Genomic DNA, 12,773 nt, shown 5'->3' with positions numbered 1-12,773 from the left:
CACACACGCACACACATACACACACACACACGCACACACACACACACGCACAAACTCACGCACACACATACACACACACATACACACACACGCACACACAGACACACACACAGACACACACACACACACGCACACACATACACACACATACACACACACACACACGCACACACACACATACACACACACACACGCACACACACACACACACGCACGCACACACACACATACACACACATACACACACACACACGCACACACGCACACACACACACACACACGCACGCACACACACACACACACGCACACACATACACACACACATACACACACGCATACACACACACGCACACACATACACACGCACACACACATACACACACACATACACACACACACACGCACACACACACACGCACACACACACGCACACACATACACACACATGCACCACACACGCACACACACACATACACACACACACATACACACACACACACAAACTCCGTGCATGGTAGCAGCGTTTTTCTATTCAAGGTGTGGATGTTACGTTGTACGGAGGAAGTGTACATGTCGTAACACACAAGTACTCGCATGTCCGTACCGCATTGGTGGACCTGTTCACAAATGTAAATGTGAAGTTGCCCTTGCGATATGCTTCGATTCGCGCGGCCACGTTGGTCGCATTGCAGTAGATCGCGTCCTCGGGGGCCGTGTTACGGGTGGCCTCCAACGTAAAGTCGTCGACGAAGACGCTGCCCGTGAGCAGCCCAAAGTCCAGCGTGTAATAGAATCGGGATGAGTTGTTGGGCGTGAAGCTGGGGACGCAGACCTGGCGCCAGGAGGCGTCTGCCTGCGGCCTCCCGATTTGGGAGAGCGAGCGTGATAAGCGATTTGCGTGTTGGTGATGTGAGGGAGTGCGCGCGTGGAGAAAAAAAACTTCGGCTGTCAGAGTTTTCCGCGGACACATAAAGGTCCGTGCGTCCATTATTTCGTTATTTCCATATGCGCAAGGCTTAAAAATATTGGAGTTGGGTGTGAAAGGGCTTGCACGAAAACAGCGTGTAGAGAGGTCTTGGAGGTGGGAACAGGTGGGAAAGAGACTTACAAAGGGAGTATATAGCTGCTGCCTAGCTGGCAAATATAGAGGCTGCTTGTGATTGTTTGTAGATGGCAGTGCTTTCTTAATAAGTGGTGTCTTTGTCAGGCATTGCATTCAGTGGCTGGTTGGAAACTCCAAAGAGAGAGAGTGCTGCTACTCTACTGCTGCTGGAAACCTACCGTGACGCTGCTTCCGGTCATCCATTGGTAGTTAGTCTCTGCGATAAGATTCATAGGCACTTCGGCTCCTCCGGCTATGGTGGTGCGCACCCAGAAGCACGCTGTGTAGACTTGCGTCGGCGACAAAGTGAACATCGGCGACTGGAGCTGAACGTGCCACCCTTGATTTGACGGTTTTGTTATATTAACCGCAAGACCGAATGCACCTGTATGAGCTGCTGAAATGCTTCCAAAATTAAAGGTTGCCGCCGGACATGGGCAGTTCTGATTCCGCACATATGTCGTCCAGCCAGATGGAGTGCCTGAATCCCAGCTGGTCGAGTAAACTGTCGTTTGCTGTGCATGATGCTGGACTATAAATACAGAGAAAGCTAACAGGAAGGTTAAGGCAAGGCCGGAGGGAGCTGCCATGGTCCGCAAGTAGCAAGCCACACTGTTCCTTGCAGATATCTTGCAGCGTCTTTGCTGTTATTTGCAATAGAGATGTTGCAAGGGGGCCCCGATAAACGGGGTGAATTGCCCCCTTCTGTGAATTGCCCCCTTCTGTATCTTCACGTTTAAGGAACGCAAGTCATTGCTACATAATTACCAGTAGGAATGAAAATCAATTGCGTACTTGAATGCAATTTGCAATATTTTCCTTGCAACCCGGTATAGGTACGGCATTACTAATTCCGCTTCACGTTAGCTTCACGTTAGCGTACTTGAAAGCAATGTGCAATATTCCTTTGAACCCGGTATAGGTACGGCACTACTATTTCCGCTTCACGTTAGGTTCATGAGCTGGCCTGAACTCCATGCCGCGATTGTCAATAACCTAACAGTTTATCCCTGCGAACAGGCGGGCATCTGTGTTTGTTTATACCCTAGCAGTGTGAGACTCTTTTGGTTATTGGAAGAACCAGGCAATGAAAGAGTTATGACAGCGAGGCATCTGCGAGGCAAAAGCGTGTGTTCAAAATGCCGGTGACTGCTGACAAGATAGTTGCATACCGTAGTCCTCAGTCCTTGTCTCAGAGCTGCATGCACATGGCGGAATGCCTGTCCCAAAACTACGCGCAGGCAGAAATGTAATTGCCCTTGGCCTGCTTTCCTTCCTCGCTTTGCGAGGCTGCTGTACAACATAGGGATTCGTAAAGCTCAGCACGCACATGTTCAAGTCCAAGGCGTCCCGGGGAGTTAACATGGCTCATCAGCGAGTATCAGCATTGGTGTTGTCCTGTCGGAACCAAAAAACATAGTTGCCAGCGGCGCTGGGCAAACCAAATCAAGGAGGTGGTTTCCTCGCTGCTAAATCACTGCAAGCAATCAAACCCTGCAGCACGCAAACCTGCAGACGGCCATTTCATTTGGCGGGGGCGGGGGCTCAAATCTTGACTTGAGCAGGAGTTGCATACCGTACAACGTAACGTCATAAAGCCTCTTTCGTCCGCGCTCTGTAAGGTATCGATTTATACAATCTAAATAAAACGCATTACAATAATATATTGCGTCTTGGTGGCGGTTTGTCTCTAAAGCAAAACGGCGAGCGCGAACTTCAGTGCTTTTTTTATGGCGGCTTGCATAACAAATTGCGGGATGCGAGGCGAAGTGCACTCTTGCGTACTTCTGAAGTCGCAAGTCGCAAGTTGCAAGTCGCAAGTCGCAAGGAACACGCAAAATTTCTATTATGATATTCTATATACGCGAATACGTACGTGTGCATACTCAGTTTGTAGAGTGGATCTCACAATGGGAGAAGTATTAAACCGTTACTACTACAGCAAACAAGTGCGCGAACGTGTTTGCCACCTCTATTTCGGCGAGAATTACACGCACGCGCAAATAGCTGAAGCTTTCGGGCACAGACCTTGCGAGAGGACTGTGCATGCTATCGTACAGTCCTACGTGGCGAATGGCGATGTCCTGCCGCTTAGAGGACAAACAGGAACACTCTCGCCAACTGTGGAGTCTAATGGCAAATTCCCCTGTGGTTGCGGGTTCTGAGCCTGCCCTTGGATTTGCTTTTGGCTGTCTAGGTGACTTGCGTTGTCTGGTCTGGGTGGGAGTCTTGTTTGCCCTCATCTTATCAGGTGCAGCGCACGGCCTGCTGGCCCGCTGGCTGTACTCTTCGTGAGTCTGGAGCCCACTGTAACAACCACACTGCCTTGAGGAGGCATCCCTAGTCCCGGCGGTGAACTGATAGGTCCAGGTTCCAGCAGTCGCTGTGCGAAGTCGAGAAGCCGCCAATTAGTAATTCCTCTTTTGACCGCTAGAACGGCTCGTTCGCGTTGCTGCAACTGCACCCATCCCTCAAAGAGACGCCCCTCATACCGTGACACCCCACACAGCGGCAACACACACTACGACACCTACACATACTGGTGAGCGTGGTTTATCCTACGGAGTTGCTTAAGATTTACCGTTTCCATTAAATGCGGGTGCCAGCTTTCTCCCACTTCATCGATACATGGGCAAGAGTCGGAAGTGCTTCGAAACCAAATCGGCCGCCATAGCTGCAATGCAAAGAACTGCGCGTATCAAACCCCCAATTTTCAATGAATAAATTATCACTTGTTTTTACTGATTTTGGAAAGACCAGGAGCAGCTGCGTTAGACCCTTATAGCGGACGACAGCAAGACGCTTCTGACGGTTGCAATCCGATGGAGATACCTAAGCTGCATAGACGTGAAGCTAATTAAAGATAATGTAAACCGTAAGTCTGTATGGGAAGCTTTACTTTTATAGGCATTCGCTATGTTTCTGTCAAGTCGTCTCCTGAAGAACGGACTCCGTTCAACGGAGCATTACATCACACAAACACCTGTCAACATCTGTAGTTAACCATCTAACATTGTGATATGTGAAACTTGGTGGTTTCAATGAACAGTGCAACGGCTGGCCGTCACCGAAATCAATCTTGTACGGTATCGATAGTAAAATTGCCCTTGGGGCCTTGGAGGTCTGCGGTGAGCTGCATAGGCGTATCTCATGCGGGCTTGATGCAGAATTTAATTAGATCTCGCAGGTCAAGCTTGTTAAGTTCGCAATTACGTGTCGAAGAAAAAGGGAGGCTGGGAGAACAGGTAGAGGAGCCATATTTCCACCCTGTTTTCTCCATCATACACACCTGCAGGTGCAACTTATGGTAAAGTGCACTTATAGTAAACTGTCTCGTACCTCCAGCAAACCAGGATTTGCCTCAGGATTCAAGTGACTCGAACGGCACGACCTACAAATCTGCAACTTCTGTCCTCCTCTTGTCATAGTCTTTTTTGAATTTGAGGATATAGGTTATTCATTTCATTTTAGAGCACGTTTTTGAGTTCGCCCCGCTCCGTTGACATGTCACACCTTCATGTGCTTGCAAGCGGTCCAATTGGACCGCTTAAGTGACTCCGGACTCCGCGTCGCCATGCCAGTCCACATCTCACCAAGTTAAATCGCTGGAGAGTTTGAAAGACCTTGTGTTGACGTCTGCTATGTTTGACTTGTTTCAACATGTGCAGCTACCGGTACACATCGCAGTGCAGCGGCCTAGCCTGCGCAGATCTAACCAAAGTAGCAGCTCTCAGACATGAGCAGGTTTGTAAGCTTGGCGCGGCTCTGGAACAGGGTGTAAATATGGCTTTGCGTGCTCGGCCTTAGCCTGCTGTATGCCACCACCATACGGTCATCCTCCAGCTGCAGCCCGCCTTGCGCGCCACTGCTAGCTCTGCTTACAGCGCCTATGGCATGCTTGCTTTGGCTAGTAATCGTCCACAGAAAAAAAACAGCAGGACTCCCTCCCGGGGTCCGATGTATCGATCGCATTCTGCTCGACACGTAGCTCGAGGATGCTGCGAGGAAGGGCAGGCAGGGCTGGTGGTGGCGGGACTCGGCCTCATCAGTCGGCAGGACTAGGCATTGGGAGGGGAGGATGAGGGACGTAAGAGAATGTCATTTGTCAAGCGCTGGGGTGCAGGAATTTTCTGGGGTACGAACCGGTCTTGGACGAGGTAAAGTCTCCTCGCTCCTCCCATACCCTTACCTATCCCATGGCAGAAGGCTCGGGCTGAAAATGGCTCCTTGTATTGTGAATTAATAAGTAAAAATGCATTACTAATTTGGAGATTCAGCAAACCCCCTGTCTCTGTACCGAAATTGATGATCTGCGACTCGCCCGACAGTCATGCGAAATGTCCCGTATAAAAAGTGTATAGCTCCAGCAATCTCGACCGCTAGATCACTAAGTCTCATACAGAAATTAGTAAATTTGCCTGTGGATGCGTCCTTTCGGGTGACAGTTTCCTGAGGATCGTAGGAAAAAAGCGTTCCGAAACATCCCTCTGACATACGGTACACAATTCTTAGACAGAAACGAAGAATGCTTTTAAGATTGAGCATAGCAATATTTAAGCTGGCTACGGCTATTATCCTTTCGCAAGACATCACATGCGTTGCCTGGGGATGTTCTGGGCCGTATGGGCCGTATGGGCTTTGCGAAAGTCATTCGCTTAAGGGCACTCGGCCGATATATTGGTAAATTATATTTTCTCACAATTATTAAATAGTTGGCGTACCTGAAGTATTGATAAGCATTTTGGTTACGGCGAAATGAGCAATGCTGGAAAGGATATTTTGCACGCTGACCAAATGTATACATCCTAAATTTAATCAGCTAAACATGCAAGAATGTAGTATGTTTGAGGACGAACGCATCCAGCGCCAGCGATGGCTGGTGCCCGCCGCCCGCCCCACCGTGCGTACGACAAGCTTGTGAAGTTGCACATAAATGGCCAACGGTGACAATCACCTCCAAAAACTGATGCAATTGGACATCCAAAAAATGAAGCTCACCAACGTCCTGTGCATTGCTGTGGCTGTCAGCCTGTAAGTGTGACAATTATCGCGTGGAAGTAGTAGAGCTGGACGAAGTCCATACGCTACTGAATAGCACCTTTTTGCTATTTTGTTACATGCACGAACACGGCTCTATCTGCGTGATGGTCTTGCTATTTGCGGGCACGATTTGTTGCATCTCGCAGCAGCTGCGGAACCTCGGCGGCGTTCGCACAATTCACCGTATGCCAACACACATTAACTCTTGTCATATATGATGCCTTGCAGGCTGGCTGGCGCCCAGGCCGCCTCCTTCCCTTACAGCTCGGTATGCGCTCAGCAGCCGGCCGTCTACTCCGTGGAGTCGACCATCATTGAGCGCCCCAACAACACCTACTGCTTTAAGATCGCTGTCAACGTGCCTGCTAACTGCGCTGGCTACTGCTGCTCGGCTGACCTTTACAAGTTCGAGGTAGGCGGAGTTTCGTTGTCCGGCCGTCGCAGAGCGCGCTGGCTTTTAGACCGGCTTTCTGCTTGTGATTTTTGTTATATACATATCCCGTTCTCCTGCATGAATGGCGATAGTTGTCCTGGTGGACGCCTATTGAAACTGCTATCTGCCGTTATGCGTCCGTCCTTCGCCGAGGTTCGCAGATTGATGCGGCCAACAGTTGGCCCTTCCGACTCGCATCTTCCAGTCTTTTCTTTCACTAGCTCAACATAACTCGCTAGGGACCTGCATTTTGCCATATGAAATATGGCCCTACATAGGCATAGCATTACCAGCCGCATTCCGCAGCGGCATGCGGATGCGAAGCGCTTGGCGGTTCACGGGGCAACTGACCGGGGACTTCGCTCACTTCCCAACCATGACCATGCGACCCAAACCCGGATGTCACTTAGAGCTTTCTTTCAGACCTTGTGTCATTGCGCATCCACTCTTCCCTTTATTTAACAACGCCCCTCTGTCCCTGGACGAGCAAGCCATTGGACGAGCAAGCCACGTCACCGCTCCGCCATGCAATTTGACGTGCTCCGCCCACCCAGCCCACGATCTATAATCTCCACCCGCGCATTACCGCGAAATGTTTAAGCCTTCTGACCTCGGGCCCCCTCGCTCCTTCCTTCGCAGCTGAGCATCAACCCTATCTGCAAGATTAGCGGCGCCAAGCTGAGCTCTACCCTCAACGGCAAGCCAACCCCCACCCAGCCTTCTATCGACAAGGCCCCCAACGAGCCGGCTGGTGCCATCCTGCGCATTCCGAACCTGGGCCTCAAGATGTCCAACGCCGATGGCGCCGAGATTTGCGTGAGCCTGGGCACCAACTCCGCCGGCAGGGGCTGCCTCTCCCTGGAGCAGCTCTGCAAGCCACCGGCCGGCGGTGCTCCCGGCACCTGCGAGACTGCCCTGTGGGACTCCAAGTTCAAGTGCTGCCCAACGGACGTTACTGTGCCCAACTCTCCGCTTCTGCCCCCGCCCCCCATCAACTGCACGTGAGTCCTAGGACGGAAAGTCATGAAGCTTGCAGGCCGTGAACGCCGAATGTGCCAATGATTTTTCTTGTTACTTGTTTGGGGCACCTGCATCCATGCAAGCATAATAATAATATACATCTGTGCCGTCAGTAGTAGCACATTACGGCGAAATTAGGGCTGCGGCACACTTGCCGCTGACTTAGCTTCCATGGCACTTGATGACTTCGTTCGTCGTTCTTTTGTTTCCTTGGACGAGCCCGGGAAGGGGCCCCGGGATCATGTGTGCGTGCGTGTGTGCATGTGTGTGCATGTGTGTGCATGTGTGTGCATGTGTGTGCATGTGTGTGCATGTGTGTGCATGTGTGTGCATGTGTGTGTATTCGTACGTGTAGTGCGCATGCAAAAGCGTGTGTGCATGTAAGCATGTGTTGTTTACCATGCGTGCACATCGCAGTTGTGCCCATATGTGTGTATGTTTGTATATGTGTGTTTGTGTGTGTATGTATCAGCAAGTTAGCCTTTTGCGTGTGGTTATGGGTATATGTGTGGGTGTGTTTCTGCCGATCAATTAACTTCAACCCATCTGCTCACGTGATACGGTGGTTCCGATGTGCAGGTGCGACTACAAGGCAGGTTCCACGCCATTCACTGTTGGCGCCGCCGCCACTGCTACCCCCACCACTTCGGGAACCACCGTGTACTGCCTGCCGATCACCACCACGGACACCTTCACCCCAGTGAGTGACTTAGCATCAGGGACATCCTCGCTTTCGGGATAAAGGGCTCAAAGGAAAGATGCAGGTAGAGGTGGCGGGGTTAGTCGTCCCTACTAGTCTGTGTTACTAGTACTGCGGAGGCGATACGTTACCAAGGCCTCTCCGTAGCGATCTTATAGTTAGTTCCTTAGCCAGGCCTAGTAGCTTGAGAGTACCAGGAGATGTAAACCGTGGTTCATATCGCGCCATTAACGTCAAGAGCAACATCGCCTGCCCAACCGTTCCGTTGGGCCTCCATATCCTCCCTGCCTGGGACGGCTTTGTCTCATCCCTGGCCTGCGACTTAGAGTTTATACCTTTTGGGATCTGTCAATAGTCAGGGCGCGGTGTTTTATTATAACGGCCACTTGCCCGTACGCAACGGTCATATCCCTTAAGGCTATAGGGATGGTTTGGTGTAGTTCCTTTTTGGATATGTTTTTGCCGATTTGAAGGAACGTACATCGCCGTCATGCTCTTCCTGATGATAACATCCCGGCTCGACTACCCATTGACTCGACCGTCTCTTTCCTGCAGGCTGGTTGCGGCCCGGTCGACATCCTGCACAAGATCGAGATGTACGCAAGTAAGACCCTAACATCTATGATGCATTCTTCTTGGATCGTGCATGCAGCATATGGACAATGCTCTGTGTGCATGTGTGCATGGACGATCGATGAGTGCATGGACGATCGATGTGTGGATATACAAACCAGTCCCATGTTCCTCTCACGCGCATAGGGCTCCTCTCCTGGCTGTGTCGTACCGTAGTACGTCATTTTTGGGGGGTTGGCGAGCAATGAATGCGACAATAACGCGGTTGGGCATGGTTGTGGGAAAACCTCGACTGCATGTGATGGTGTCGTTCTTTGTCCCGTATCCGCAAAATAGGTGCAACACGAACTTTAAACTTTGCCCTGATTTTACCAGCTCAATCACTCAGTTGGCCGCTCCGCCGCATATCGGGATATGTGCCAATCACATACATACACATACACACACATACAAACACACATGCACACACAAACGCAGACATACACACTACATATACTAGGGTTTGGCACTACTGGTAAGGCGCGACCATTGCCCCCGGGAGATCCCGGGATCGACACCCATTAGGGTCAGAAGTCCTTTCGATGGTGGAAGGCATTGCGCCCCTAGTTGATGGACGGTGGTGACCTGGGATAAAGTTAACCCGCGAGCCGACCAGGAATGGAAATATGTCGCCGTCGACCCGGCAGATCCTGGCAGATGCTGGTGGTGGGTGCGGAACCTGAGCGATCCACTGAGAAGTTGACTAGGGTGACTGGATGAGGGTGCCCCGAAATACCCGCGGGGAAGGCAGGGTTTCGCAGGGTAGCGGCCACGGGTGAAGATACACCCCCCTGTTTCACACACACATACATACATACATACATACATACATACATACATACATACATACATACATACATACATACATACATACATACATACATACATACATACATACATACATACACACAAACACGTTCACACATACACATACACACAAACACATTCACACGCAAATATCCTGAGTCGCGTCCCTTGCGCTGTTGCCATCGCCCGCCTCTCGTTGCGCCAATCGCAGACCAGGATCAGAGGGCTGCGATTAAGAGCCTGAAACTGGTCTCCGGCAGCACCACCACGACCCTCGCGGCCTCCTGGAACGGCGCTAACAGCAACACTCTGAAGTGTAAGCATGATATGCAAGCGGCCTACGTAGGCGTTGGGACGCCAGGGGCATAGCGAACGACTGCGTAATGTTGGATGCACTACAGTTTGTTTGAGCTTCGGGAAGAGTTTTGAACCAATATTTATTATTTCATGCCATCGTAAAAAACCAAGGATGGGGACCAAACGCTGTCAGCTGTACGAAGGTCAGCTGTACGAAGGTCAGCTCGAGCCAGGACGCGCATGGATCAATTGCATATCGATTCGCAAGCCTTAGAGCAAGCTTACCGGCATGGATAACATCGTTACTGGCTTTCCTGGCAGATATGTCAGGAAGGGAGGCAGGACGCGCTTAAAGCAACAGCTACCTGTTGCCGTACGGTTGCCCTTCTTTGCCCTGAAGGAAGGGCCGAGGGGAGCAGGAAATGAGAATTTTCTTCCACCCCTCACTTTCCCCCCTTCTGCAATTACAGTCACCCCGATCAACTGGACCAAGGCTCAGGCCGCGAACTCCAAGGTCTGCGTGGAGCTCAAGAACCCAACCACCCTTTCGGACTTCTGCCTCGGCAGCAAGTGGTGAGTGGTTATGGCCTGAATATGGGGACTTACTGAACCGACGGTCTGACTGTCAACAGCCATGGATTTCTCCTTGCCGCTTTCGCTTCATGATGCTCTCTCTCTCTCTCTCTCTCTCTCTTTCTTTCTTTCTTCCCCTCCCTCGCTCACACGCGGATATCACATGCCTACATTAATCGCTTAATTCACACTCGTATATAATAAATATACATCGCTCGTACGACAGACACACACTCCATCAACATACCAGCTTCCCTGTGCCTCTTGGTTTCGGAACATAACTTTGCATCAAACAAATGATATAATAATAATGATAATAATAAATAATAATAATTATTATTATTATTTTAAACCACTCCTTACCCGCCCCTCTGTGCCACATCATGCAGCTACCTCTTCATCTTCAACGCCAACAGGGCGTGCTGCCCGATGTACACGGTTCCGGTTTAATGGCTAAACCGCACATCGTTACGCTCTTGGCAAGTTGACGGAGGGCCAAGGCACGTAAGGTCTGCGCCTGGAGGATTGACAGGTTTTCTTTCTCTTTAGCAGTGCCGGATTGCGTGGCCAAGAATGCCACGTGTGGCACTATGATTGGCATCTTTTGTGTCGCAGCGTGCGCAGCAAGATTTTCCGCATCGGATTTAATTGCGCGCAGCAGGATGTGCGCAGCATGATATTCCGTAATCGGATTTTATCCGTTGACTGGTTACAGATCTGACATAACAGGTGGACATCATTCCCTGCCCCAGCTGCCGTGATGGTGTAATTGAAATGGGACTGGAAAACGAACGCGCGTGGTGGATAGAATTAGGTGGTCTTAACATGCCGCGGCATCGCAACAGTTGTCAAGCAAGGCTGTTTGTTCTTTGGCGACTGGCTTGGCATCCATTCCTGGTGGATGTGACCTGCGGCGCGGTGTTCCCATTGCAAGCTGTCAGGAACATTTATTCGTAACTGAACGGAGTGAATGTATTCAAAATTCTGAAATGCGCGCGTTTTTTCTCCCGTAACCCGCCAATAGAATCATGCTACATGCTACTGAATATTTGGGACATCGTTGGCAGGTTTTTGCACATCGGCACATTTGGCAACACAACCCGGCCAAACAACCTTTGGAATGCCTCAATAAAAAATCTTGACTTTGCGACTGTTAATGACTAACGACAACCCGTAAGGGATTGTGCCTCGCGAACGTTTGATCGTTCCTGTTGGTTGCAATTTCACCTCAACATCCATTGAAATTACACTGCCACGCGAAATGTAAATGGAAAAGTCGCTCGTTTCATTTGTGGCTGCTCCCTAGCTCGGCGATGTGACAAACCACGGTTGTTCAACACAATCGCTTCACCAAAACACTTCGTCGAATACCTGTTTAAGTGAATAACCAGGCTTTTATGTAATTCAGCTGATGGATCAACCCGCGTCTATCGTATGCTCGATCGTTTGATGCCTGCAGGCAGCTGCTTGTCAGGAGGGTAGGATTCGGGCTGGAATTAGGGAAGAGCTCTGTCGCAGAATTAGCCTGGATTTTATTCCTGACAAAAGAATTGGTCTGCCGAGGTCTGGAATTGTTCTGGCGGACCCGCCGGAGGTATTCGAATTGCGCTGTGGAGCCTCGGAATTGGGCTGTGCTGCGCCTGAATTGGCCTGTCCGGGTGTCGAATTGGCCTGTCCGGGTGCCGAATTGGCCTAACAGGGTATTGAATTAGCCTGACAGGGTATCGAATTGACCTGTTCGGGGTGTCAAATTGGCCTGACAGGGTATCGAATTAGCCTGACAGGGTGTCGAATTGGCTGTCAAGTTGGCAGGATTGGCCGGGGCTGGCATCCAAAAGCACATGACTTTTAAGGAATTTACAGAAAAACTTTGCAAGAGGACCGCTTACAAGTGCCTCATGTGTGTATTAGATTCGATCCCACGACATGGAGTGGAAAAACTTGCACACCTGGTTACCGTACTCTGGCACTACTACTACTACCGGAGGCAAGCACTCAGGGCCACGACTGCATTACCCAGTCAAGTCAGCTGCCGAGGTCCCACTGTTTTCCCACCACACTTTATCGACAGTCCGTCCAGTTTATCCCACAACACTCGTATGCATGAATAGGTTCGGGTGGAAACAATGACAAATCTCTGATAAACCGCTAAACTCAGTACCACGAGCTACATGAAAGGGGATCCTCAG

At 50.5% G+C, this 12,773-nt stretch overlaps 3 protein-coding genes across 3 annotated transcripts in view; 1 reads left to right on the top strand and 2 right to left on the bottom strand.

Moving 5' to 3' along the window:
- Nucleotides 1–1,416, bottom strand: part of VOLCADRAFT_100182 (uncharacterized protein) — a gene marked incomplete at both ends in the record, with an annotated part of 13,753 nt that extends 12,337 nt beyond the window's left edge. The window contains 2 exons of the mRNA XM_002958794.1: nt 605–832; nt 1,282–1,416. Coding sequence (XP_002958840.1) covers nt 605–832; nt 1,282–1,416 — 363 coding nt within the window. The remainder of the gene's footprint in view (nt 1–604; nt 833–1,281) is intronic.
- A 3,397-nt stretch (nt 1,417–4,813) lies between these two features.
- Nucleotides 4,814–5,842, bottom strand: VOLCADRAFT_100181 (uncharacterized protein; the record flags this gene model as incomplete). The annotated part of the gene is made up of 2 exons (XM_002958793.1): nt 4,814–5,100; nt 5,824–5,842. 2 exons carry the CDS (start codon nt 5,840–5,842, stop codon nt 4,814–4,816), a joined length of 306 nt encoding a protein of 101 aa, XP_002958839.1.
- A 227-nt stretch (nt 5,843–6,069) lies between these two features.
- phV2 (extracellular matrix glycoprotein pherophorin-V2) lies at nt 6,070–12,443 on the top strand. The gene is made up of 8 exons (XM_002958810.1): nt 6,070–6,133; nt 6,371–6,554; nt 7,215–7,576; nt 8,175–8,295; nt 8,851–8,899; nt 9,926–10,030; nt 10,482–10,584; nt 10,974–12,443. The coding sequence occupies exons 1-8, from the start codon at nt 6,090–6,092 to the stop codon at nt 11,032–11,034; spliced, it is 1,029 nt and encodes a 342-aa protein (XP_002958856.1). The 5' UTR covers nt 6,070–6,089; the 3' UTR covers nt 11,035–12,443.
- Nucleotides 12,444–12,773: the final 330 nt, after the last annotated feature.

This window comes from Volvox carteri (assembly GCF_000143455.1).
Source record: "Volvox carteri f. nagariensis unplaced genomic scaffold VOLCAscaffold_107, whole genome shotgun sequence".
Lineage (NCBI taxonomy): Eukaryota > Viridiplantae > Chlorophyta > Chlorophyceae > Chlamydomonadales > Volvocaceae > Volvox > Volvox carteri.
Note: the sequence above shows the minus strand (reverse complement) of the source record. Positions and strands in the feature narration are given on the sequence as shown.

Bases quoted from the DNA above. Each gene is read 5' to 3' on its own strand.
- phV2 (XM_002958810.1), top strand. From the start codon at position 6,090: ATGAAGCTCACCAACGTCCTGTGCATTGCTGTGGCTGTCAGCCT. The intron at 6,555-7,214 runs GTAGGCGGAGTT...CTTCCTTCGCAG, and splicing joins CTGACCTTTACAAGTTCGAG to CTGAGCATCAACCCTATCTG. The intron at 7,577-8,174 runs GTGAGTCCTAGG...TCCGATGTGCAG, and splicing joins CCGCCCCCCATCAACTGCAC to GTGCGACTACAAGGCAGGTT.